Source organism: Phyllobates terribilis, unplaced genomic scaffold, assembly GCF_046119375.1.
Source record: "Phyllobates terribilis strain yellow unplaced genomic scaffold, ASM4611937v1 Scaffold_1__5_contigs__length_1240528914, whole genome shotgun sequence".
In the NCBI taxonomy this organism is placed as follows: domain Eukaryota; kingdom Metazoa; phylum Chordata; class Amphibia; order Anura; family Dendrobatidae; genus Phyllobates; species Phyllobates terribilis.
Window position 1 is genome coordinate 619,210,363 of NW_027362761.1, and position 25,755 is coordinate 619,236,117.

Below are 25,755 nucleotides of genomic sequence, written 5' to 3' on the forward strand. Positions count from 1 at the left end.
CAATACTGTCACTAGTATCTCCATACAAGATCAACAATAATACCATACACCACACAGATAATACTGCTGTACAATACTGTCACTAGTATCTCCATACAAGATCAACAATAATACCATACACCTCACAGATAATACTGCTGTACAATACTGTCACTAGTATCTCCATACAAGACTAACAATAATACCATACACCTCACAGATAATACTGCTGTACAATACTGTCACTAGTATCTCCATACAAGATCAACAATAATACCATACACCTCACAGATAATACTGCTGTACAATACTGTCACTAGTATCTCCATACAAGATCAACAATAATACCATACACCTCACAGATAATACTGCTGTACAATACTGTCACTAGTATCTCCATACAAGATCAACAATAATGCCATACACCTCACAGATAATACTGCTGTACAATACTGTCACTAGTATCTCCATACAAGACCAACAATAATACCATACACCACACAGATAATACTGCTGTACAATACTGTCACTAGTATCTCCATACAAGACTAACAATAATGCCATACACCACACAGATAATACTGCTGTACAATACTGTCACTAGTATCTCCATACAAGACTAACAATAATACCATACACCACACAGATAATACTGCTGTACAATACTGTCACTAGTATCTCCATACAAGACTAACAATAATACCATACACCACACAGATAATACTGCTGTACAATACTGTCACTAGTATCTCCATACAAGACCAACAATAATACCATACACCACACAGATAATACTGCTGTACAATACTGTCACTAGTATCTCCATACAAGACTAACAATAATACCATACACCACACAGATAATACTGCTGTACAATACTGTCACTAGTATCTCCATACAAGATCAACAATAATACCATACACCACACAGATAATACTGCTGTACAATACTGTCACTAGTATCTCCATACAAGACCAACAATAATACCATACACCACACAGATAATACTGCTGTACAATACTGTCACTAGTATCTCCATACAAGACTAACAATAATACCATACACCACACAGATAATACTGCTGTACAATACTGTCACTAGTATCTCCATACAAGACCAACAATAATACCATACACCACACAGATAATACTGCTGTACAATACTGTCACTAGTATCTCCATACAAGACCAACAATAATACCATACACCACACAGATAATACTGCTGTACAATACTGTCACTAGTATCTCCATACAAGACTAACAATAATACCATACACCACACAGATAATACTGCTGTACAATACTGTCACTAGTATCTCCATACAAGATCAACAATAATACCATACACCACACAGATAATACTGCTGTACAATACTGTCACTAGTATCTCCATACAAGACTAACAATAATACCATACACCACACAGATAATACTGCTGCACAATACTGTCACTAGTATCTCCATACAAGACTAACAATAATACCATACACCACACAGATAATACTGCTGTACAATACTGTCACTAGTATCTCCATACAAGACCAACAATAATACCATACACCTCACAGATAATACTGCTGTACAATACTGTCACTAGTATCTCCATACAAGACCAACAATAATACCATACACCACACAGATAATACTGCTGTACAATACTGTCACTAGTATCTCCATACAAGACTAACAATAATACCATACACCACACAGATAATACTGCTGTACAATACTGTCACTAGTATCTCCATACAAGATCAACAATAATACCATACACCACACAGATAATACTGCTGTACAATACTGTCACTAGTATCTCCATACAAGACTAACAATAATACCATACACCACACAGATAATACTGCTGTACAATACTGTCACTAGTATCTCCATACAAGACTAACAATAATACCATACACCTCACAGATAATACTGCTGTACAATACTGTCACTAGTATCTCCATACAAGACCAACAATAATACCATACACATCACAGATAATACTGCTGTACAATACTGTCACTAGTATCTCCATACAAGACTAACAATAATACCATACACCACACAGATAATACTGCTGTACAATACTGTCACTAGTATCTCCATACAAGACTAACAATAATACCATACACCTCACAGATAATACTGCTGTACAATACTGTCACTAGTATCTCCATACAAGACTAACAATAATACCATACACCTCACAGATAATACTGCTGTACAATACTGTCACTAGTATCTCCATACAAGACTAACAATAATACCATACACCACACAGATAATACTGCTGTACAATACTGTCACTAGTATCTCCATACAAGACCAACAATAATACCATACACCACACAGATAATACTGCTGTACAATACTGTCACTAGTATCTCCATACAAGACTAACAATAATACCATACACCACACAGATAATACTGCTGTACAATACTGTCACTAGTATCTCCATACAAGACCAACAATAATACCATACACCTCACAGATAATACTGCTGTACAATACTGTCACTAGTATCTCCATACAAGATCAACAATAATACCATACACCACACAGATAATACTGCTGTACAATACTGTCACTAGTATCTCCATACAAGACCAACAATAATACCATACACCACACAGATAATACTGCTGTACAATACTGTCACTAGTATCTCCATACAAGACTAACAATAATACCATACACCACACAGATAATACTGCTGTACAATACTGTCACTAGTATCTCCATACAAGACCAACAATAATACCATACACCACACAGATAATACTGCTGTACAATACTGTCACTAGTATCTCCATACAAGACCAACAATAATACCATACACCACACAGATAATACTGCTGTACAATACTGTCACTAGTATCTCCATACAAGACCAACAATAATACCATACACCACACAGATAATACTGCTGTACAATACTGTCACTAGTATCTCCATACAAGACCAACAATAATACCATACACCACACAGATAATACTGCTGTACAATACTGTCACTAGTATCTCCATACAAGACCAACAATAATACCATACACCTCACAGATAATACTGCTGTACAATACTGTCACTAGTATCTCCATACAAGACTAACAATAATACCATACACCTCACAGATAATACTGCTGTACAATACTGTCACTAGTATCTCCATACAAGACTAACAATAATACCATACACCACACAGATAATACTGCTGTACAATACTGTCACTAGTATCTCCATACAAGACCAACAATAATACCATACACCTCACAGATAATACTGCTGTACAATACTGTCACTAGTATCTCCATACAAGACTAACAATAATACCATACACCACACAGATAATACTGCTGTACAATACTGTCACTAGTATCTCCATACAAGACTAACAATAATACCATACACCTCACAGATAATACTGCTGTACAATACTGTCACTAGTATCTCCATACAAGACTAACAATAATACCATACACCACACAGATAATACTGCTGTACAATACTGTCACTAGTATCTCCATACAAGACTAACAATAATACCATACACCACACAGATAATACTGCTGTACAATACTGTCACTAGTATCTCCATACAAGACTAACAACAATACCATACACCACACAGATAATACTGCTGTACAATACTGTCACTAGTATCTCCATACAAGACTAACAATAATACCATACACCTCACAGATAATACTGCTGTACAATACTGTCACTAGTATCTCCATACAAGACTAACAATAATACCATACACCACACAGATAATACTGCTGTACAATACTGTCACTAGTATCTCCATACAAGACTAACAATAATACCATACACCACACAGATAATACTGCTGTACAATACTGTCACTAGTATCTCCATACAAGACTAACAATAATACCATACACCTCACAGATAATACTGCTGTACAATACTGTCACTAGTATCTCCATACAAGACTAACAATAATACCATACACCACACAGATAATACTGCTGTACAATACTCTCACTAGTATCTCCATACAAGACTAACAATAATGCCATACACCTCACAGATAATACTGCTGTACAATACTGTCACTAGTATCTCCATACAAGACCAACAATAATACCATACACCACACAGATAATACTGCTGTACAATACTGTCACTAGTATCTCCATACAAGACTAACAATAATACCATACACCACACAGATAATACTGCTGTACAATACTGTCACTAGTATCTCCATACAAGACTAACAATAATACCATACACCACACAGATAATACTGCTGTACAATACTGTCACTAGTATCTCCATACAAGACCAACAATAATACCATACACCTCACAGATAATACTGCTGTACAATACTGTCACTAGTATCTCCATACAAGACTAACAATAATACCATACACCACACAGATAATACTGCTGTACAATACTGTCACTAGTATCTCCATACAAGACTAACAATAATACCATACACCACACAGATAATACTGCTGCACAATACTGTCACTAGTATCTCCATACAAGACCAACAATAATACCATACACCTCACAGATAATACCGCTGTACAATACTGTCACTAGTATCTCCATACAAGACCAACAATAATACCATACACCACACAGATAATACTGCTGTACAATACTGTCACTAGTATCTCCATACAAGACTAACAATAATACCATACACCACACAGATAATACTGCTGTACAATACTGTCACTAGTATCTCCATACAAGACCAACAATAATACCATACACCACACAGATAATACTGCTGTACAATACTGTCACTAGTATCTCCATACAAGACTAACAATAATACCATACACCACACAGATAATACTGCTGTACAATACTGTCACTAGTATCTCCATACAAGACCAACAATAATGCCATACACCACACAGATAATACTGCTGTACAATACTGTCACTAGTATCTCCATACAAGACCAACAATAATACCATACACCACACAGATAATACTGCTGTACAATACTGTCACTAGTATCTCCATACAAGACCAACAATAATACCATACACCACACAGATAATACTGCTGTACAATACTGTCACTAGTATCTCCATACAAGACTAACAATAATACCATACACCTCACAGATAATACCGCTGTACAATACTGTCACTAGTATCTCCATACAAGACCAACAATAATACCATACACCTCACAGATAATACCGCTGTACAATACTGTCACTAGTATCTCCATACAAGACCAACAATAATACCATACACCTCACAGATAATACCGCTGTACAATACTGTCACTAGTATCTCCATACAAGACCAACAATAATACCATACACCTCACAGATAATACCGCTGTACAATACTGTCACTAGTATCTCCATACAAGACTAACAATAATACCATACACCTCACAGATAATACTGCTGTACAATACTGTCACTAGTATCTCCATACAAGACCAACAATAATACCATACACCTCACAGATAATACTGCTGTACAATACTGTCACTAGTATCTCCATACAAGACTAACAATAATACCATACACCTCACAGATAATACTGCTGTACAATACTGTCACTAGTATCTCCATACAAGACTAACAATAATACCATACACCACACAGATAATACCGCTGTACAATACTGTCACTAGTATCTCCATACAAGACCAACAATAATACCATACACCACACAGATAATACTGCTGTACAATACTGTCACTAGTATCTCCATACAAGACCAACAATAATACCATACACCACACAGATAATACTGCTGTATAATACTGTCACTAGTATCTCCATACAAGACTAACAATAATACCATACACCACACAGATAATACTGCTGTACAATACTGTCACTAGTATCTCCATACAAGACTAACAATAATACCATACACCACACAGATAATACTGCTGTACAATACTGTCACTAGTATCTCCATACAAGACTAACAATAATACCATACACCACACAGATAATACTGCTGTACAATACTGTCACTAGTATCTCCATACAAGACCAACAATAATACCATACACCACACAGATAATACTGCTGTACAATACTGTCACTAGTATCTCCATACAAGACCAACAATAATACCATACACCACACAGATAATACTGCTGTACAATACTGTCACTAGTATCTCCATACAAGACTAACAATAATGCCATACACCTCACAGATAATACTGCTGTACAATACTGTCACTAGTATCTCCATACAAGACCAACAATAATACCATACACCTCACAGATAATACTGCTGTACAATACTGTCACTAGTATCTCCATACAAGACTAACAATAATACCATACACCACACAGATAATACTGCTGTACAATACTGTCACTAGTATCTCCATACAAGACTAACAATAATACCATACACCTCACAGATAATACTGCTGTACAATACTGTCACTAGTATCTCCATACAAGACTAACAATAATACCATACACCTCACAGATAATACTGCTGTACAATACTGTCACTAGTATCTCCATACAAGACCAACAATAATACCATACACCACACAGATAATACTGCTGTACAATACTGTCACTAGTATCTCCATACAAGACTAACAATAATACCATACATCACACAGATAATACTGCTGTACAATACTGTCACTAGTATCTCCATACAAGACTAACAATAATACCATACACCACACAGATAATACTGCTGTACAATACTGTCACTAGTATCTCCATACAAGACTAACAATAATACCATACACCACACAGATAATACTGCTGTACAATACTGTCACTAGTATCTCCATACAAGACCAACAATAATACCATACACCTCACAGATAATACTGCTGTACAATACTGTCACTAGTATCTCCATACAAGACCAACAATAATGCCATACACCACACAGATAATACTGCTGTACAATACTGTCACTAGTATCTCCATACAAGACCAACAATAATACCATACACCACACAGATAATACTGCTGTACAATACTGTCACTAGTATCTCCATACAAGACTAACAATAATACCATACACCACACAGATAATACTGCTGTACAATACTGTCACTAGTATCTCCATACAAGACCAACAATAGTGCCATACACCACACAGATAATACTGCTGTACAATACTGTCACTAGTATCTCCATACAAGACCAACAATAATACCATACACCACACAGATAATACTGCTGTACAATACTGTCACTAGTATCTCCATACAAGACCAACAATAATACCATACACCACACAGATAATACTGCTGTACAATACTGTCACTAGTATCTCCATACAAGACCAACAATAATACCATACACCACACAGATAATACTGCTGTACAATACTGTCACTAGTATCTCCATACAAGACTAACAATAATACCATACACCACACAGATAATACTGCTGTACAATACTGTCACTAGTATCTCCATACAAGACCAACAATAGTGCCATACACCACACAGATAATACTGCTGTACAATACTGTCACTAGTATCTCCATACAAGACCAACAATAATACCATACACCTCACAGATAATACTGCTGTACAATACTGTCACTAGTATCTCCATACAAGACCAACAATAATACCATACACCACACAGATAATACTGCTGTACAATACTGTCACTAGTATCTCCATACAAGACTAACAATAATACCATACACCACACAGATAATACTGCTGTACAATACTGTCACTAGTATCTCCATACAAGACCAACAATAATACCATACACCACACAGATAATACTGCTGTACAATACTGTCACTAGTATCTCCATACAAGACTAACAATAATACCATACACCACACAGATAATACTGCTGTACAATACTGTCACTAGTATCTCCATACAAGACTAACAATAATGCCATACACCACACAGATAATACTGCTGTACAATACTGTCACTAGTATCTCCATACAAGACTAACAATAATACCATACACCTCACAGATAATACTGCTATACAATACTGTCACTAGTATCTCCATACAAGACCAACAATAATACCATACACCTCACAGATAATACTGCTGTACAATACTGTCACTAGTATCTCCATACAAGACTAACAATAATACCATACACCTCACAGATAATACTGCTGTACAATACTGTCACTAGTATCTCCATACAAGACTAACAATAATACCATACACCACACAGATAATACTGCTGTACAATACTGTCACTAGTATCTCCATACAAGACTAACAATAATACCATACACCTCACAGATAATACTGCTGTACAATACTGTCACTAGTATCTCCATACAAGACCAACAATAATACCATACACCTCACAGATAATACTGCTGTACAATACTGTCACTAGTATCTCCATACAAGACTAACAATAATACCATACACCTCACAGATAATACTGCTGTACAATACTGTCACTAGTATCTCCATACAAGACTAACAATAATACCATACACCACACAGATAATACTGCTGTACAATACTGTCACTAGTATCTCCATACAAGACTAACAATAATACCATACACCTCACAGATAATACTGCTGTACAATACTGTCACTAGTATCTCCATACAAGACCAACAATAATACCATACACCACACAGATAATACTGCTGTACAATACTGTCACTAGTATCTCCCTTCCTCCTCTCCAGTCTTATCATTATTACACATCAGGTCCTCTCCCATGGGTGACACATTCCCTTGCTGCTCTCCAGTCTTATCATTATTACACCTCAGGTCCTCACCCATGGGTGACACATTCCCTTCCTCCTCTCCAGTCTTATCATTATTACACATCAGGTCCTCACCCATGGGTGACACATTCCCTTCCTCCTCTCCAGTCTTATCATTATTACACCTCAGGTCCTCACCCATGGGTGACACATTCCCTTGCTGCTCTCCAGTCTTATCATTATTACACATCAGGTCCTCACACATGGGTGACACATTTCCTTCCTCCTCTCCAGTCTTATCATTATTACACATCAGGTCCTCACCCATGGGTGACACATTCCCTTGCTGCTCTCCAGTCTTATCATTATTACACATCAGGTCCTCTCCCATGGGTGACACATTCCCTTCCTCCTCCTCCAGTCTTATCATTATTACACCTCAGGTCCTCACCCATGGGTGACACATTCCCTTACTTCTCTCCAGTCTTATGATTATTACACCTCAGGTCCTCACCCATGGGTGACACATTCCCTTATTTCTGTCCAGTCTTATCATTATTACACCTCAGGTCCTCACCCATGGGTGACACATTCCCTTCCTCCTCTCCAGTCTTATCATTATTACACCTCAGGTCCTCTCCTATGGGTTACACATTCAATTCCTCCTCTCCATTCTTATCATGATTACACCACAGGTCCTCCTCACCCATGGGTGACACATTCCCTTCCTCCTCTCCAGTCTTATCATTATTACACCTCAGGTCCTCTCCTATGGGTGACACATTCAATTCCTCCTCTCCAGTCTTATCATTATTACACCTCAGGTCCTCACCCATGGGTGACACATTCCCTTCCTCCTCTCCAGTCTTATCATTATTACACCTCAGGTCCTCTCCTATGGGTGACACATTCAATTCCTCCTCTCCATTCTTATCATTATTACACCTCAGGTCCTCCTCACCCATGGGTGACACATTCCCTTCCTCCTCTCCAGTCTTATCATTATTACACCTCAGGTCCTCACCCATGGGTGACACATTCCCTTCCTCCTCTCCAGTCTTATCATTATTACACCTCAGGTCCTCACCCATGGGTGACACATTCCCTTCCTCCTCTCCAGTCTTATCATTATTACACCTCAGGTCCTCTCCCATGGGTGACACATTCCCTTACTTCTCTCCAGTCTTATGATTATTACACCTCAGGTCCTCACCCATGGGTGACACATTCCCTTATTTCTGTCCAGTCTTATCATTATTACACCTCAGGTCCTCACCCATGGGTGACACATTCCCTTCCTCCTCTCCAGTCTTATCATTATTACACCTCAGGTCCTCTCCTATGGGTGACACATTCAATTCCTCCTCTCCATTCTTATCATTATTACACCTCAGGTCCTCCTCACCCATGGGTGACACATTCCCTTCCTCCTCTCCAAGTCTTATCATTATTACACCTCAGGTCCTCACCCATGGGTGACACATTCCCTTCCTCCTCTCCAGTCTTATCATTATTACACCTCAGGTCCTCTCCCATGGGTGACACATTCCCTTACTTCTCTCCAGTCTTATGATTATTACACCTCAGGTCCTCACCCATGGGTGACACATTCCCTTATTTCTGTCCAGTCTTATGATTATTACACCTCAGGTCCTCACCCATGGGTGACACATTCCCTTCCTCCTCTCCAGTCTTATCATTATTACACCTCAGGTCCTCTCCTATGGGTGACACATTCAATTCCTCCTCTCCATTCTTATCATTATTACACCTCAGGTCCTCCTCACCCATGGGTGACACATTCCCTTTCTTCTGTCCAGTCTTATCATTATTACACATCAGGTCCTCACCCATGGGTGACACATTCCCTTCCTCCTCTCCAGTCCAATTTCCATTATGACATATCAGAGACTTGTTCATTTGCAGACATCGACTTGTGCCATCAGTTCGACCAGCTTTCTCAGAGTCACATAAGTCACCTGGAGCAGAGCAGACATCAGACCCTGAGGCTTCAAAGGAAGGAGGAGGACCTGGTGGTCGCAGGGAACAGTTTGGAAAAAGGACGTTCGGAGAAGGATGCATTAGTTTTAGGCATCAAAGAGCTGAACACATCTTTCCTGGAGTGCCAGCAGACGGCCAGGAATGATAAGGAAGCAGCGGAGAGGAGTCTGAAAGAGGTGATGTCCCAAAAAGAAGAGCTGGAGAAAGGTATAAAATAAACCCGCACCCTTCATGTCAAGTATTATACCGCAGTCACGTGACTGCCTAAGAAACATAACAATGTGGTTGCAGCTTTGTATATGACTGGAGTACATGGCCAAAACTAAAAATGAATTGTAAATATACAAGTATGATAAGGCCATCAGGACGTGGTAAGAGTGACGTACATCTGGGTGGAATTAATGATAAGGCCATCAGTACGTGGTAAGAGTGACGTACATCTGGGTGGAATTAATGATAAGACCATCATGACGTGGTAAGAGTGACATACATCTGGGTGGAATTAATGATAAGGCCATCAGTACGTGGTAAGAGTGACATACATCTGGGTGGAATTAATGATAAGGCCATCAGTACGTGGTAAGAGTGACGTACATCTGAGTGGAATTAATGATAAGGCCATCATGACGTGGTAAGAGTGACGTACATCTGGGTGGAATTAATGATAAGACCATCATGACGTGGTAAGAGTGACGTACATCTGGGTGGAATTAATGATAAGGCCATCAGTACGTGGTAAGAGTGACGTACATCTGGGTGGAATTAACGATAATGCCATCAGTACGTGGTAAGAGTGACGTACATCTGGGTGGAATTAATGATAAGGCCATCAGTACGTGGTAAGAGTGACGTACATCTGGGTGGAATTATTGATAAGGCCATCAGTACGTGGTAAGAGTGACGTACATCTGGGTGGAATTAATGATAAGGCCATCAGTACGTGGTAAGAGTGACGTACATCTGGGTGGAATTAATGATAAGGCCATCAGGACGTGGTAACAGTGACGTACATCTGGGTGGAATTAATGATAAGGCCATCAGTACGTGGTAAGAGTGACGTACTTCTGGGTGGAATTAATGAATAACATACAACCAGGCGGAATCATCTGAAGGTCTCTTTAAAGGGGTTATCCAAGATCAGAAACATACGTCTGCTTTCCTCCAGAGTCGGTGCCATATCAATTCATAGGTTTTGTCCGGTATTGCAGCTTTGTTGTATTCACCCCCATGGACCTGAGCCTCAGTGATAGACAATACCCATAGACAGCGTGTTTCTGAAGGGAAGCAGCCATCTTTGACATCTTATTTGTACCAGATAAGAATTAATATGCTGATTCTACATTTTCCTTATCTGGAATAAGTCATTGCTCCTTATATTTATTTATTTTACTCACTTATATAGCGCCATTAATTTCGCAGCGCATTTCAGACATTATCGGTACTGTCCCCATTGGGGCTCACAATCTACATTCCCTATCAGTCTTTGGAGTGTGGTTGGAAACCGGAGAACGTGGAGGAAACCCACACAAACACAGGGAGAACATATAAACTCCTTGCAGATGTTATCCTTGGTGGGATTCGAACCCAGGACCCCAGCGCTGGAAGGCTGCAGTGCTAACCACTGAGCCCCCGTCCTTATATCTGTCACCTTCTTAAAAATCAGAACAGTTGCAATGACTAGAACCTAGCAGAAGAACATCTTGGCGAAAGCTTCTTATTTCCAGTTCTAGGGAGAATTTTTCATCAATTCTTACAATGTCCAGAAGAAGAACAATTACAAGAAGAGCAAAAGATGATGGAAGAAGTTTCATAGAAACCTAGAATGTCATAGCGTGACAAGCTCTCACCACTACAGAGATCGCAGTGCAAGAAGACCATTAGACACCATTAAATAGATGGACACTTGGAAAAGACCATCACTGCCCCGGAAGACCAGTCCCAGAACACAAGATGTTGAAAGACATCTCTAAATGCTGGAATGCCACCCTGAAGGTAGTTATTACCACTTCTATGGAAACATTACACGGAGGCACTCACATGACATCTACATGGGGCTGCCAGGAGAAGACCATCCCTGCCCCGGAATACCAGTCCCAGAACACAAGATGTTGGAAGACATGTCTAAATGCTGGAATGCCACCCTGAAGGTAGTTGTTACCACTTCTATGGAAACATTACACGGAGGCACTCACATGACATCTACATGGGGCTGCCAGGAGAAGACCATCCCTGCTTCGGAAGACCAGTCCCAGAACACAAGATGTTGGAAGACATGTCTAAATGCTAGAATGCCACCCTGAAGGTAGTTGTTACCACTTCTATGGAAACATTAGACGGAGGCACTCACATGACATCTACATGGGGCTGCCAGGAGAAGACCATCCCTGCTTTGGAAGACCAGTCCCAGAACACAAGATGTTGGAAGACATGTCTAAATGCTAGAATGCCACCCTGAAGGTAGTTGTTACCACTTCTATGGAAACATTAGACAGAGGTACTCACATGACATCTACATGGGGCTGCCAGGAGAAGACCATCCCTGTCCAGAAGCAACAGTTTCAAAACACAAGATGCCGGAAGACATCTCTGACAGGCAAGAACTACATTCTACAGGAAAACTCTCCAGCATAGTATGGTCACAGTGCAGGAGACTGCCATTTGAGAAAGGGGCACACATGACATCTACATAACGGCTTGCAGGGAAGAGAGCACCACGGTTTCAGAAGATTACTGGTGGAATGCAATTTTCTTAAAGATGTTTCCCAGAAACTTAACTTCTTTTCGGTGCCTAAAGTAAGCACTCACCACGGCTGAGGACACAGTACAGGAGGTGACTATTAGAGAGAGGGCAACACCTACAATGGACATGAGAGGAGTATAAAGAAGAGACCACCATTGTCCAGGGAGACCATCTTGAGACCACAAGGTGCAGGAACATGTCTCTAAAGAGCCAAGACTTCAGCCTACAGGAAGATGTGACCACTCCAGAGGTCAAAGTGCAAGAGGTCACTATTAGGCTGGAATCAAACTAGCATCGGATGCGAAATACTAATGACACTCTGCTCAAACTCTGTTGCGAGAGTGGGCCGAGAGTCATGCTCCTGTGCACTGTGCTCCGATCCTCTCGCATGAGAGAATAGCAGAACAGCTGTGGAGGAGATGGAGAAAGTAAGTCCGATGTTTCACACACGCCCGTAGAACTTGTATGTGTTCGTGTGAGCCGAGTCTCACTGCAAATCGCAGCACGCTGCCGAATCGGCATGAGAAAATAATTGCTCATTAGCACTGCCCCATAGTATGACGCGCCCCTGGGCCTGCTGTGTCGCGCAGCGTCTCGCGCACGGGGGCTTACCCGGAACCGGATCAGATGAGGGTTGTAGTCTCCGAGTGGCGGGGACCCGGTCCGTGCCCAGGGAGTCAAACGCAGTGTGTGGCAGTCTTGATAGATGTTATTTGAGTGTCGACTACGCCACCCATTGACTTGCAGCTATGGAGCTGCCGCTGCAGGGCAGACTGCTGAGGCCGGTGTAGAATTGTGCAGCATGATAGTATAACCCCCAACGGGAGGGGTCTGGCCTCAGGGCAGCCGACGTGGAAGATGGGGGTAGCAGGAACCACTCAGAGACGGTGCGGTGTAATTCAGGGTCTTTACTGGTAACAACGATAGACCCTCCCGGAGTACTTGCTAGCGAACGGGGCCTGGTCAGTCCTTGAGCAGATGGGATCTCCCCTGGCCAGGCGGAGTTGTAGGCCTCCCAAACTGACTGTACTCTTCTGGCTACCTTGCTAGAAGCGGATATAAGTAGCCCACGTCCCTGAGTGTACCGTGTGGTGCTCACCCGTATGGCCAGTGACTCGGGGCCTTCTAATGGCTTCCGCTCCACGATGGCGGTGCTGGTCCCACGCGTGTGACCGTGCCTTCGGGTTTCTGGGCCTGAGGACCTGAAATCCCCTGCCGGTCGGCTTCTGCTGCTGGGTAAGAGTTAGTCCCCACAGCCTCGGACGCCGGGTCCGGTAAGAAAGCTTCTCAGTCAGGGCGAGCTCTGCAGCTGCCAGCCCCTGACTCGTAGTAGTATTGCTCCCACTGAGCTCCTGCTGTTTCTTCCTATGACTGTTTCTTGTCTCTACTCTCCTTGACTCCTAACCCTGCTTCAGCCCCGGGTTTATATAGGGGAAGTTCTTCCCCTCCCAAGACTGGGCAGGAGGTGTGGCATGCACAGGATCCCTGACCAAAGGACCTCCCACCTGCTCTCAGACGTAATATCTCTATCACTGTGGCAACCAGACCCCTGGGGTGTCACATTCCCCCCTAGTGAAATTTAGTACTCCGGGACTAAACATATTTTAGAAAAACATAACAAGGTAAAAACAATAATAATACAATAAGAAAAACATATAAAGATGGTTACGGCATGTCCGTAACCGGGTGCAGTCTTTGAAGAAAAGCAAGGTGTCCATTTCACCAAAACAGGGAGACATAACCAGGTAGGGGTTTGTCCTGCCCCGAGTCCTTAACAGTCTTTAGTCCGTCCTGGGTTACGCTCCAACTATGTACAAGGATTCCCGGTAAATCCACCAAGGACTCCTACAAATAACTAGAAACACAAAATTATACACAAGCAACAATACACAGGTAAACATAAATAAAACAATTTATACACTTCAAATCCTCCAACGTGCAGGTAACTGGCCTCTAGTGGCCCTAGTGGACCTACGGAGCTGACTGCCTAGCCCTGAACTACAGGGTGTAGGAGCTGTCAAGGGTAAACTGGGCAGCTGTCTACCGGCTCTTTGGCTCACTAGGGATATGGCAGGCTCACTGCAAGCGGAGGGTTGATCCTCCTGGTCTGCGGGTGTGGGGTCTTCTGCCTCCTGGACCGGCTGTTCTTCCAGCTCTACCTGTTGCTCCGTAGGTGCTTGGGATGCTGGTTGGAGGAAGGTGAGTACGGGTACCACAACTGCACCATTGACTTGAGTCCAAGACCGAGGGAAGTCCCCGAGCACAGTACTAACCATATCTTCCCTTTCCTCTACGGGTCGATGGTCTTCTTGTTCCTCTTCAGGGTTCCTCAGTTGTTCGGGACACTTCTTCAGGTGGTCCCGGGATACAATGGCTGTGGTTTCCCCTCCGTCTTTACTGATGGTACAAACCTTCGGGTTCTCGTGGCTTGAGGGCAGTACGGTGTACGGGTCCTTCTCCCACTGGTCGTCCAACTTGTGGAGCCGTCTCTTCCTCTTCAAGACCTGCTCTCCGGGTACCAGGGGAACAGCGGGAGCATACTGGTTGTAAGTTTTCTCTTGTCTTTCCCTAGCCTGACAGAGACTTCGCTCCACGCTCTCCTGTACTCTCCGGTACTGCTGCTGCCTCTCCGTGTCCCAGTCTGTTTCTGGTGAAGTGTCCTCGGGTGTCAGGACTCCCATTTCCAGGTCAACAGGTAACTTACCAGGTCTTGCCCTCATTAGGTAAGCCGGGGTACAGTTGGTGGAACCTACCGGGATGTGGTTGTATAGGTCCACCAGATCGGGCAACTTCTCAGGCCACAGACTGCGTTCTTCCAGGGGCAACGTTTTTAAAAGATCCATTACCACCTGGTTCATTTTCTCACAAAGTCCATTAGTTTGCGGATGGTAGGGTGTCGTCCTTATCTTCCGGCAGCCATACAGATTGCAGAATTCCTGGAAGACCTCCGCTTCAAAGGCAGGTCCCTGGTCCGTCAGCACTTGGTCCGGGTACCCGTGTGGACGGCAAAAGTGCTGCTGGAAGGCTCTAGCTGCTGTTTGAGCCGTTAAGTCCTTGACGGGGACGACAACCAAGAACCGGGAGTAATGATCCACGATGGTTAACGCGTAGACGTAGCCACTTCTGCTTGGGGTCAGTTTTACATGATCCAAGGCTACCAGTTCCAACGGTTGCCGGGTGACGATGGACTGCAGGGGAGTCTTCTGGCTGGCACGGTCCTTCCTTCTCAGGTTGCACGGGCCACAGTCTCTGCACCACTTCTCAATGGTTCCCCTCATGCCTACCCAGTGGAATCGCTCGCGCAGCAGGAACTCCAGCTTCTTCCACCCGAAGTGTCCAGCTCCATCGTGGTATGCCTCCATCACCATGGCTGCGTCTCTTCGTGGCACCTCTACTTGCCAGAGTAGTTCATGCGTCCGGGAGTTAACCATTCTGCGGCACAACTTCCCCTTGTAAAGGAGCAGTCGACTCTTCTCTGCCCATAGTTGTTTGGCTTCCTCCGGAGCGTCTGGTTCAAGGCAATCCTCCGGGCGAGTCAGCATCTCCTTCACCAGTCGGACGGCAGGGTCGCTGTCTTGCGTTTCCGCACAGTTGTAGTGAGGTAAGGGGTTCAACGTAGCAGCCTGCTTACTCCTTACCCGGTGGGAATACTGGATGGTCCCATGACGGTGGAACGCAGGGAGTTCAACTTCTTCCAGTCCCTCCGGATCTTCTCCTTCGTCCGGCAGGTTGGGCATCCTGGACAGGGCATCCGCGTTGGTATTGGAGCGTCCGGCCCGGTATTTGATTGTGAACTCGTAGTTGGACAGACGGGCCATCCACCTCTGCTCCAGGGCACCGAGTCTTGCCGTGTCCAGGTGTGTCAACGGGTTGTTATCCGTGTACACGGTGAACCGGGAAGAAGCGAGATAATGCTTAAAGCGCTCGGTGACTGCCCATACTACGGCCAGGAACTCTAGCTTAAATGAGCTGTAATTCTCGGGGTTCCTTTCGGTGGGTCGCAGTTTTCGGCTGGCGTAGGCGATTACTCGTTCCTTCCCCTGCTGGATCTGGGACAGTACGGCTCCTAGCCCGATGTTACTGGCGTCGGTGTAGAGGATAAAGGGCTGGCTATAATCCGGGTACGCCAGGATTTTGTCCCCCGTGAGGGCCATCTTCAGCTGGCGGAAGGACTCTTCTTCCAGCTCCTCCCATTTGAAGGGCGGCTTCTGGTTCTTGGCCTTCCGGGACTGGCCTATCAGGAGGTCCTGCATAGGTGCTGCCTTTTTGGTGAAACCGGGAATAAACCTTCGGTAGTAGCCTACCAACCCGAGGAACTGCCGCACTTCTTTTACGCTGGAGGGGCTTGGCCATTCCTTAATTGCGGTGATCTTATCAGGGTCGGGAGCCACTCCGTCAGCGCTCACCACGTGTCCCAGGTACTGCACCTTTGGTTTCAGGAGGTGACACTTGGAGGGTTTCACCTTTAGGCCGTAACTCGCCAGAGCTTCGAACACTTCCGCCAGGTGTTTCAGGTGGTCCTCATACGTCTTGGAATATACGATGACATCGTCCAGGTACAACAGGACCGTCTCGAAGTTTCTGTGGCCCAGACAACACTCCATTAGTCGTTGGAAGGTTCCTGGTGCGTTGCAGAGTCCGAACGGCATGCAGGTGAACTCGCTAAGTCCCATCGGGGTGGTGAATGCGGTCTTCTCCCGGTCCGCCTCTGCTACAGGAACCTGCCAGTACCCGCTAGTGAGGTCCAAGGTAGAGAAGAAGTTAGCAGATCTTAAAGCAGCCAATGACTCCTCTATCCTTGGTAAGGGGTACGCATCCTTGTGTGTGATACGGTTGATTTTCCGGTAATCTACACACATCCTCATGGTGTTGTCTTTTTTTCTGACTAAGACTAGTGGAGCTGCCCAGGGGCTACAGCTATCCCTGATCACCCCAGCCTCCTTCATGTCTCTAAGCATCCCCTTAGCGTGTTGGTAGTGGGCAGGGGGTACGGGTCGATACCTCTCTTTTATAGGAGGATGGTCTCCCGTGGGGATGTGGTGTTCTACCCCCTTGACTCGCCCGAAGTCTAACGGGTGTTTACTGAACACTCTCTCGTACTCCTGAACCACCCGATAGACTCCTTGTTTCTGGTGTGAGGGAGTGGAGTCAGTACCCAGATGTAGTTGCTGACACCAGTCCTCCATATTTTTCTTAGAGCCGTTACCTTCCTCTGGGTGAGATGGAGGCAAGGGTTCCACAGATTGTATAGAATTTTGGTTAATGGTATATAATTTGGCTAGCGTGGCATACCGGGGCAGGTACACTTCCCTCTCCCCGATATTTATTATGCGAACGGGCACCCTCCCATGGCGTACATCAACCACCCCCTGTGCTGTCAAAATGGTGGGCCTACTGTCCGAGTAAACTGGTTCTACCATTGCCTGGTAATCCCTACCTCTCAGACCAATAGCTGCCCGGCACCAAATCATCATTTCACTTTTTGGGGGCATGGCAATAGGAAAAGGGTCACACATTCTTACGCTACCAATCTCACCGCCGGCGAGTTCCACCTGTTGCCGTCGCATCAGTGCCCGGATCTCCTTCTGGAGCACCCGCTGCTCGCCGGAGCTGGCGTTCTTGGCAACCTGCTGTAAAAGGAAAATCACCTCTGCAAGACAATTTTCAATTACATTAGTTCCTAGAGTTATTTTTGGGTGACTCTCATGTTTGTCAATATCTACAATGATCAGTCCCTGTGCTGCCAGTTCGACTCTACCGATTTTGATGGTCACCTCTTTAAATCCGATCTGTGGCACGGGCTGGCCATTGCTGGCGATGATACTCAAGTCGTCGTCAGGGTAGCGGGTAATATCCGAGTCATTCCAGTACTGCTTAAAGAGCACGTACGGGATGGTGGTGACCTGTGACCCGGTGTCCATTAGGGCACTCATGGGAATGCCATCCAGTACCACAGGCAAGACTGGACGTCCTCCCACATATCTGTCGCGCCAGTTCGATGGGCCTGGTGATCTTTTTCCTGGGGGTTGGCCCTCTACCCCAGGTTGTGCCCGTTTAAAGAACAGTACCTTGCCATATGTCCGGGTTGATTGCAGCGGCGGCAGATGGGTCGTCCGTCCTCGCTGTATCGGTCACTGGGTCTTCCTCTGGCCGGTGGGGTCCTCCTTGGTCGACGCCACGGGATGTCCTCCGGTCCGGATGCCAGCTGGATCTTCCCTGGGGTGGAAACCTGTAAAGACTGCACAGTTCGGGTTAGCGCAGCAACGCTCTTAGCTAGCTCTTGGACCTGATGGTGTAGGTCTGGAGCCGGGTCATTGTCCAAAGCCTGCGCATCAGCTCCCACAGGCCCTGCCGACAAGGGCTCCGCCTCCTGGTGGTAAGTAATAGCTGGGCGCCTGTGGGTCATAACGCCACCCGGTGCCGGTTCTCGGAGCACCCGGATGGCTCTGTCCTTGAACTGTGCAAAGCCCAGATGGGGATCCTGTAAGGCCATCGCCCGCAACTGAGTTCGGTGGGCATTACAATACAGTCCCTCTATAAATTGTTCGGTCAACAGCCTGTCCTCGTTTCCCACTCCATCAGGGTCGGTCTGCTTAATGGCCCTCAGGGCCTCTTGTAGGTTTAGTGCATAGTCCCTTATACTCTCATGCGCTCGCTGCTTGCACCTGTAGAATCTAAGCTTAATCTCGGCTGAGGTGCGGGTATCAAAGGTATCCTTCAGCCGGGTTAGTATCCCTGCGACAGTCTTCCTCCCAGGTGGCCAGGATTTTACTTCCCTTTTGGCTGCCCCGGTTAGTTGGGCCACCAGGATGCTCACTTTTTGCTCTTCTGTGAGGGGGTACACCTGGAAGAGGCTATCCAGCTTTTCTCTAAAGTCATGCAGGGTATGTGACTCCCCTGAGTACTGGGGTAGACAAGCGGCTCCCGGGATATAGGGCATGGTGAAGGGCATAACTGCAGCAGCGGTGGCGCTGGCGGGGGTTGAGGCAGTGAAGCTCTCCTCCGTATCCGACATCTTCCTCCCCCCTAGTGGACCGTGGCCTACCTTGCGATGATCCTGTTCCGTAGGCCGCGGCTCCGCAGTAGATCGTCAGGGTTGAGGACCTTCCGTCGCGCTCCGGTGACGTCGGCGTCTGCTGGGCTCCTTCCAGGACCTTACGCAACGTCTGGACGTGAGGCGGGGCTTCAGTTCTCGCGCGCTTTCGAAGTCCACGCCCCTCTTCTTCCCGCGCGGCGTCCTCAAGATGGCGTCCAATGGCGGGAAAACTCCACGGATGGCGGGAAGAAGGCCGAAGATGGCGCCGGATGGCGGGAAAACTTCGCGGATGGCGGGAAGAAGGCAGAAGATGGCGCCGGATGGCGGGAAACCTCACCACTGGTAAGTTTGAACAGTCTTTGCTTTTCAGGCACGCAGTACCCGGTGGTTGCAGGCACGAAATCCTGCCGACTACGCCAAAGTTGACGCGCCCCTGGGCCTGCTGTGTCGCGCAGCGTCTCGCGCACGGGGGCTTACCCGGAACCGGATCAGATGAGGGTTGTAGTCTCCGAGTGGCGGGGACCCGGTCCGTGACCAGGGAGTCAAACGCAGTGTGTGGCAGTCTTGATAGATGTTATTTGAGTGTCGACTACGCCACCCGTTGACTTGCAGCTATGGAGCTGCCGCTGCAGGGCAGACCGCTGAGGCCGGTGTAGAATTGTGCAGCATGATAGTATAACCCCCAACGGGAGGGGTCTGGCCTCAGGGCAGCCGACGTGGAAGATGGGGGTAGCAGGAACCACTCAGAGACGGTGCGGTGTAATTCAGGGTCTTTACTGGTAACAACGATAGACCCTCCCGGAGTACTTGCTAGCGAACGGGGCCTGGTCAGTCCTTGAGCAGATGGGATCTCCCCTGGCCAGGCGGAGTTGTAGGCCTCCCAAACTGACTGTACTCTTCTGGCTACCTTGCTAGAAGCGGATATAAGTAGCCCACGTCCCTGAGTGTACCGTGTGGTGCTCATCCGTATGGCCGGTGACTCGGGGCCTTCTAATGGCTTCCGCTCCACGATGGCGGTGCTGGTCCCACGCGTGTGACTGTGCCTTCGGGTTTCTGGGCCTGAGGACCTGAAATCCCCTGCCGGTCGGCTTCTGCTGCTGGGTAAGAGTTAGTCCCCACAGCCTCGGACGCCGGGTCCGGTAAGAAAGCTTCTCAGTCAGGGCGAGCTCTGCAGCTGCCAGCCCCTGACTCGTAGTAGTATTGCTCCCACTGAGCTCCTGCTGTTTCTTCCTATGACTGTTTCTTGTCTCTACTCTCCTTGACTCCTAACCCTGCTTCAGCCCCGGGTTTATATAGGGGAAGTTCTTCCCCTCCCAAGACTGGGCAGGAGGTGTGGCATGCACAGGATCCCTGACCAAAGGACCTCCCACCTGCTCTCAGACGTAATATCTCTATCACTGTGGCAACCAGACCCCTGGGGTGTCACAAGTATAACACTGGATCAAGTGCTATGCGATAAGACATCACAGAGTACTCGGCCGTGTTATATTCTCATGTGAGAGAGGTCTTAGAGCGAGACTCACCACTGGGATGCAAAGAGGAGACCACCACTGTCCAAGAAGATCAATTGAAGAACTCAAGATGCTCGAGGTTCCCTCTAAGAAGGCCATTACTTCTAGCTTTCATCCTTTCTTACCATTACTAAGGTCACATATGTCATGACCCCTGTGGCGTTAGGAGTAAATATAGATATGTGCACCCTGGGGACATGTGATTTGACTACAGTACATCTTTAATAAAGTCACTGCTGGGTGGTGGTCGCTGAATATTTTACGCATCGTTGTTGATTATGTGGACACCACGTCTGTGCAGGAGCGATTGGCAGCAGGAGTCGTGATAGACCAATGCAAACTGACATTAAAGGTCGGGATCGGAGAAATCTCTAGTCCTCGTTATTTAACCCACTAAGCTCCACTATCATTGCAGATTGCGGTGTGGACGAATGGTCTCTATCCTGCTCCGATCAGCTGTGGAAACACAATTGTGAGGGACAACCGCATAACTATGAAAGCCTTGTGTACATAAAGACCCCAAAGTTGTCTGTTGGGGCATGCTGCAGTCAGCCAAGCGTGGGTGGAAACCTCATCACCTCCACCCATCTGCTGATGTGGAAATAACATCTGCTGGAGCCACCCTTTGAGGAGAAAAATGGCTGCAAACTTAAGACGTTAAGGAAGGGAACCATTCATATTCATTCCCAAGTGGTATTGGGGCAGAAATGACAGGACCAGAAAGGACCCCTGTGCAAAAGCAGCATATGGGCCACCAGATTCTTAGGTATCCACAATCCAACGTGCACAAGACTCAAAAGAGAACCCGTCACTGATAAATGGGAATAACGATGATCCTTCACATGGTCCAGATGACGCCAGCACCAGCCATGGTCTGTAGAGCCCCAGAGCAGCTGCACCACCTCATGTTAGGTCAGCACCGGGCCATGCGCTCATATTTAGGTGAAGGGGAGCTGCACCGCCTCATGATAGGTCAGCAATGGGCCATGCGCTCATATTTAGGTGATGGGGAGCTGCACCGCCTCATGTTAGGTCATCACCGGGCCATGCGCTCATATTTAGGTTATGGGGAGCTGCACCGCCTCATGTTAGGTCAGCACCGGGCCATGAACTCATATTTAGGTGATGGGGAGCTGCACCGCCTCATGTTTTGTCAGCACCGGGCCATGCGCTCATATTTAGGTGATGGGGAGCTGCACCGCCTCATGTTAGGTCAGCACCGGGCCATGCGCTCATATTTAGGTGATGGGGAGCTGCACCGCTTCATGTTAGGTCAGCACCGGACCATGCGCTCATATTTAGGTGATGGGGAGCTGCACCGCCTCATGTTAGGTCAGCACCGGGCCATGCGCTCATATTTAGGTGATGGGGAGCTGCACCGCCTCATGTTAGGTCAGCACCAGGCCATGAGCTCATATTTAGGTGATCGGGAGCTGCACCGCCTCATGTTAGATCAGCACCGGGCCATGCGCTCATATTTATGTCATGTGGAGCTGCACCGCCTCATGTTAGGTCATCACCGGGCCATGCGCTCATATTTAGGTGATGGGGAGCTGCACCGCCTCATGTTAGGTTAGCATCGGGCCATGTGTTCATATTTAGGTGATGGGGAGCTGCATCGCCTCATGTTAGGTCAGCACCGGGCCATGCACTCATATTTAGGTGATGGGGAGCTGCATCGCCTCATGTTAGGTCAGCACCAGGCCATGCGCTCATATTTAGGTGATGGGGAGCTGCACCGCCTCATGTTAGGTCAGCACCGGGCCATGCGCTCATATTTAGGTGATGGTTGCTGCACCGCCTCATGTTAGGTCATCACCGGGCCATGCGTTCATATTTAGGTGATGGGGAGCTGCACCGCCTCATGTTAGGTCAGCACCGGGCCATGCGCTCATATTTAGGTGATGGGGAGCTGCACCGCCTCATGTTAGGTCAGCACCGGGCTATGCGCTCATATTTAGGTTATGGGGAGCTGCACCGCCTCATGTTAGGTCAGCACCGGGCCATGCGCTTATATTTAGGTGATGGGGAGCTGCACCGCCTCATGTTAGGTCAGCACCGGGCCATGCGCTCATATTTAGGTGATGGGGAGCTGCACCGCCTCATGTTAGGTCAGCACCGGGCCATGCGCTCATATTTAGGTGATGGAGAGCTGCAGCGCCTCATGTTAGGTCAGCACCGGGCCATGCGCTCATATTTAGGTTATGGGGAGCTGCACCGCCTCATGTTAGGTCAGCACCGGGCCATGCGCTCATATTTAGGTGATGGGGAGCTGCACCGCCTCATGTTAGGTCAGCACCGGGCCATTCGCTCATATTTAGGTGATGGGGAGCTGCACCGCCTCATGTTAGGTCAGCACTGGGCCATGCGCTCATATTTAGGTGATGGGAAGCTGCACCGCCTCATGTTAGGTCAGCACCGGGCCATGCGCTCATATTTAGGTGATGGGGAGCTGCAACGCCTCATGTTAGATCAGCACCGGGCCATGCGTTCATATTTAGGTGACGGGGAGCTGCACCGCCTCATGTTAGGTCAGCACTGGGCCATGTGCTCATATTTAGGTGATGGGGAGCTGCACCGCCTCATGTTAGGTCAACACCGGGCCATGCGCTCATATTTAGGTGATGGGAAGCTGCACCGCCTCATGTTAGGTCAGCACCGGGCCATGCGCTCATATTTAGGTGATGGGAAGCTGCACCGCCTCATGTTAGGTCAGCACCGGGCCATGCGCTCATATTTAGGTGATGGGGAGCTGCACCGCCTCATGTTAGGTCAGCACTGGGCCATGCGCTCATATTTAGGTGATGGGGTGCTGCACCGCCTCATGTTAGGTCAACACCGGGCCATGCGCTAATATTTAGGTGATGGGGAGCTGCAGCGCCTCATGTTAGGTCAGCACCGGGCCATGCGCTCATATTTATGTCATGTGGAGCTGCACCGCCTCATGTTAGGTCATCACCGGGCCATGCGCTCATATTTAGGTGATGGGGAGCTGCACCGCCTCATGTTAGGTCAGCACCGGGCCATGCGCTCATATTTAGGTGATGGGGAGCTGCACCGCCTCATGTTAGGTCAGCACCGGGCCATGCGTTCATATTTAGGTGATGGGGAGCTGCACCGCCTCATGTTAGGTCAGCACCAGGCCATGCGCTCATATTTAGGTGATGGGGAGCTGCACCGCCTCATGTTAGGTCAGCACCGGGCCATGCGCTCATATTTAGGTGATGGGGAGCTGCACCGCCTCATGTTAGGTCAGCACCGGATATGCGCTTATATTTAGGTGATGGGGAGCTGCACCGCCTCATGTTAGGTCAGCATCGGGCCATGCGCTCATATTTAGGTGATGGGGAGCTGCACCGCCTCATGTTAGGTCAGCACTGGGCCATGCGCTCATATTTAGGTGATGGGGAGCTGCACCGCCTCATGTTAGGTCAGCACCGGGCCATGCGTTCATATTTAGGTGATGGGGAGTTGAACCGCCTCATGTTAGGTCAGCACCAGGCCATGCGCTCATATTTAGGTGATGGGGAGCTGCACCGCCTCATGTTAGGTCAGCACCGGGCCATGCGCTCATATTTAGGTGATGGGGAGCTGCACCGCCTCATGTTAGGTCAGCACCGGGCCATGCGCTTATATTTAGGTGATGGGGAGCTGCACCGCCTCATGTTAGGTCAGCATCGGGCCATGCGCTCATATTTAGGTGATGGGGAGCTGCACCGCCTCATGTTAGGTCAGCACCGGGCCATGCGCTCATATTTAGGTGATGGTTGCTGCACCGCCTCATGTTAGGTCAGCACCGGGCCATGCGCTCATATTTA

General features: G+C 46.7%; 1 protein-coding gene across 1 annotated transcript in view; it reads left to right on the forward strand.

The window, feature by feature from the left end:
• Positions 1–10,501: 10,501 nt before the first annotated feature.
• Positions 10,502–25,755, forward strand: part of LOC141154086 (uncharacterized) — a 61,110-nt gene continuing 45,856 nt past the window's right edge. The window contains exons 1-2 of the mRNA XM_073639573.1: positions 10,502–10,505; positions 10,576–10,857. Of these exons, the coding sequence (XP_073495674.1) occupies positions 10,502–10,505; positions 10,576–10,857 (286 nt within the window). The remainder of the gene's footprint in view (positions 10,506–10,575; positions 10,858–25,755) is intronic.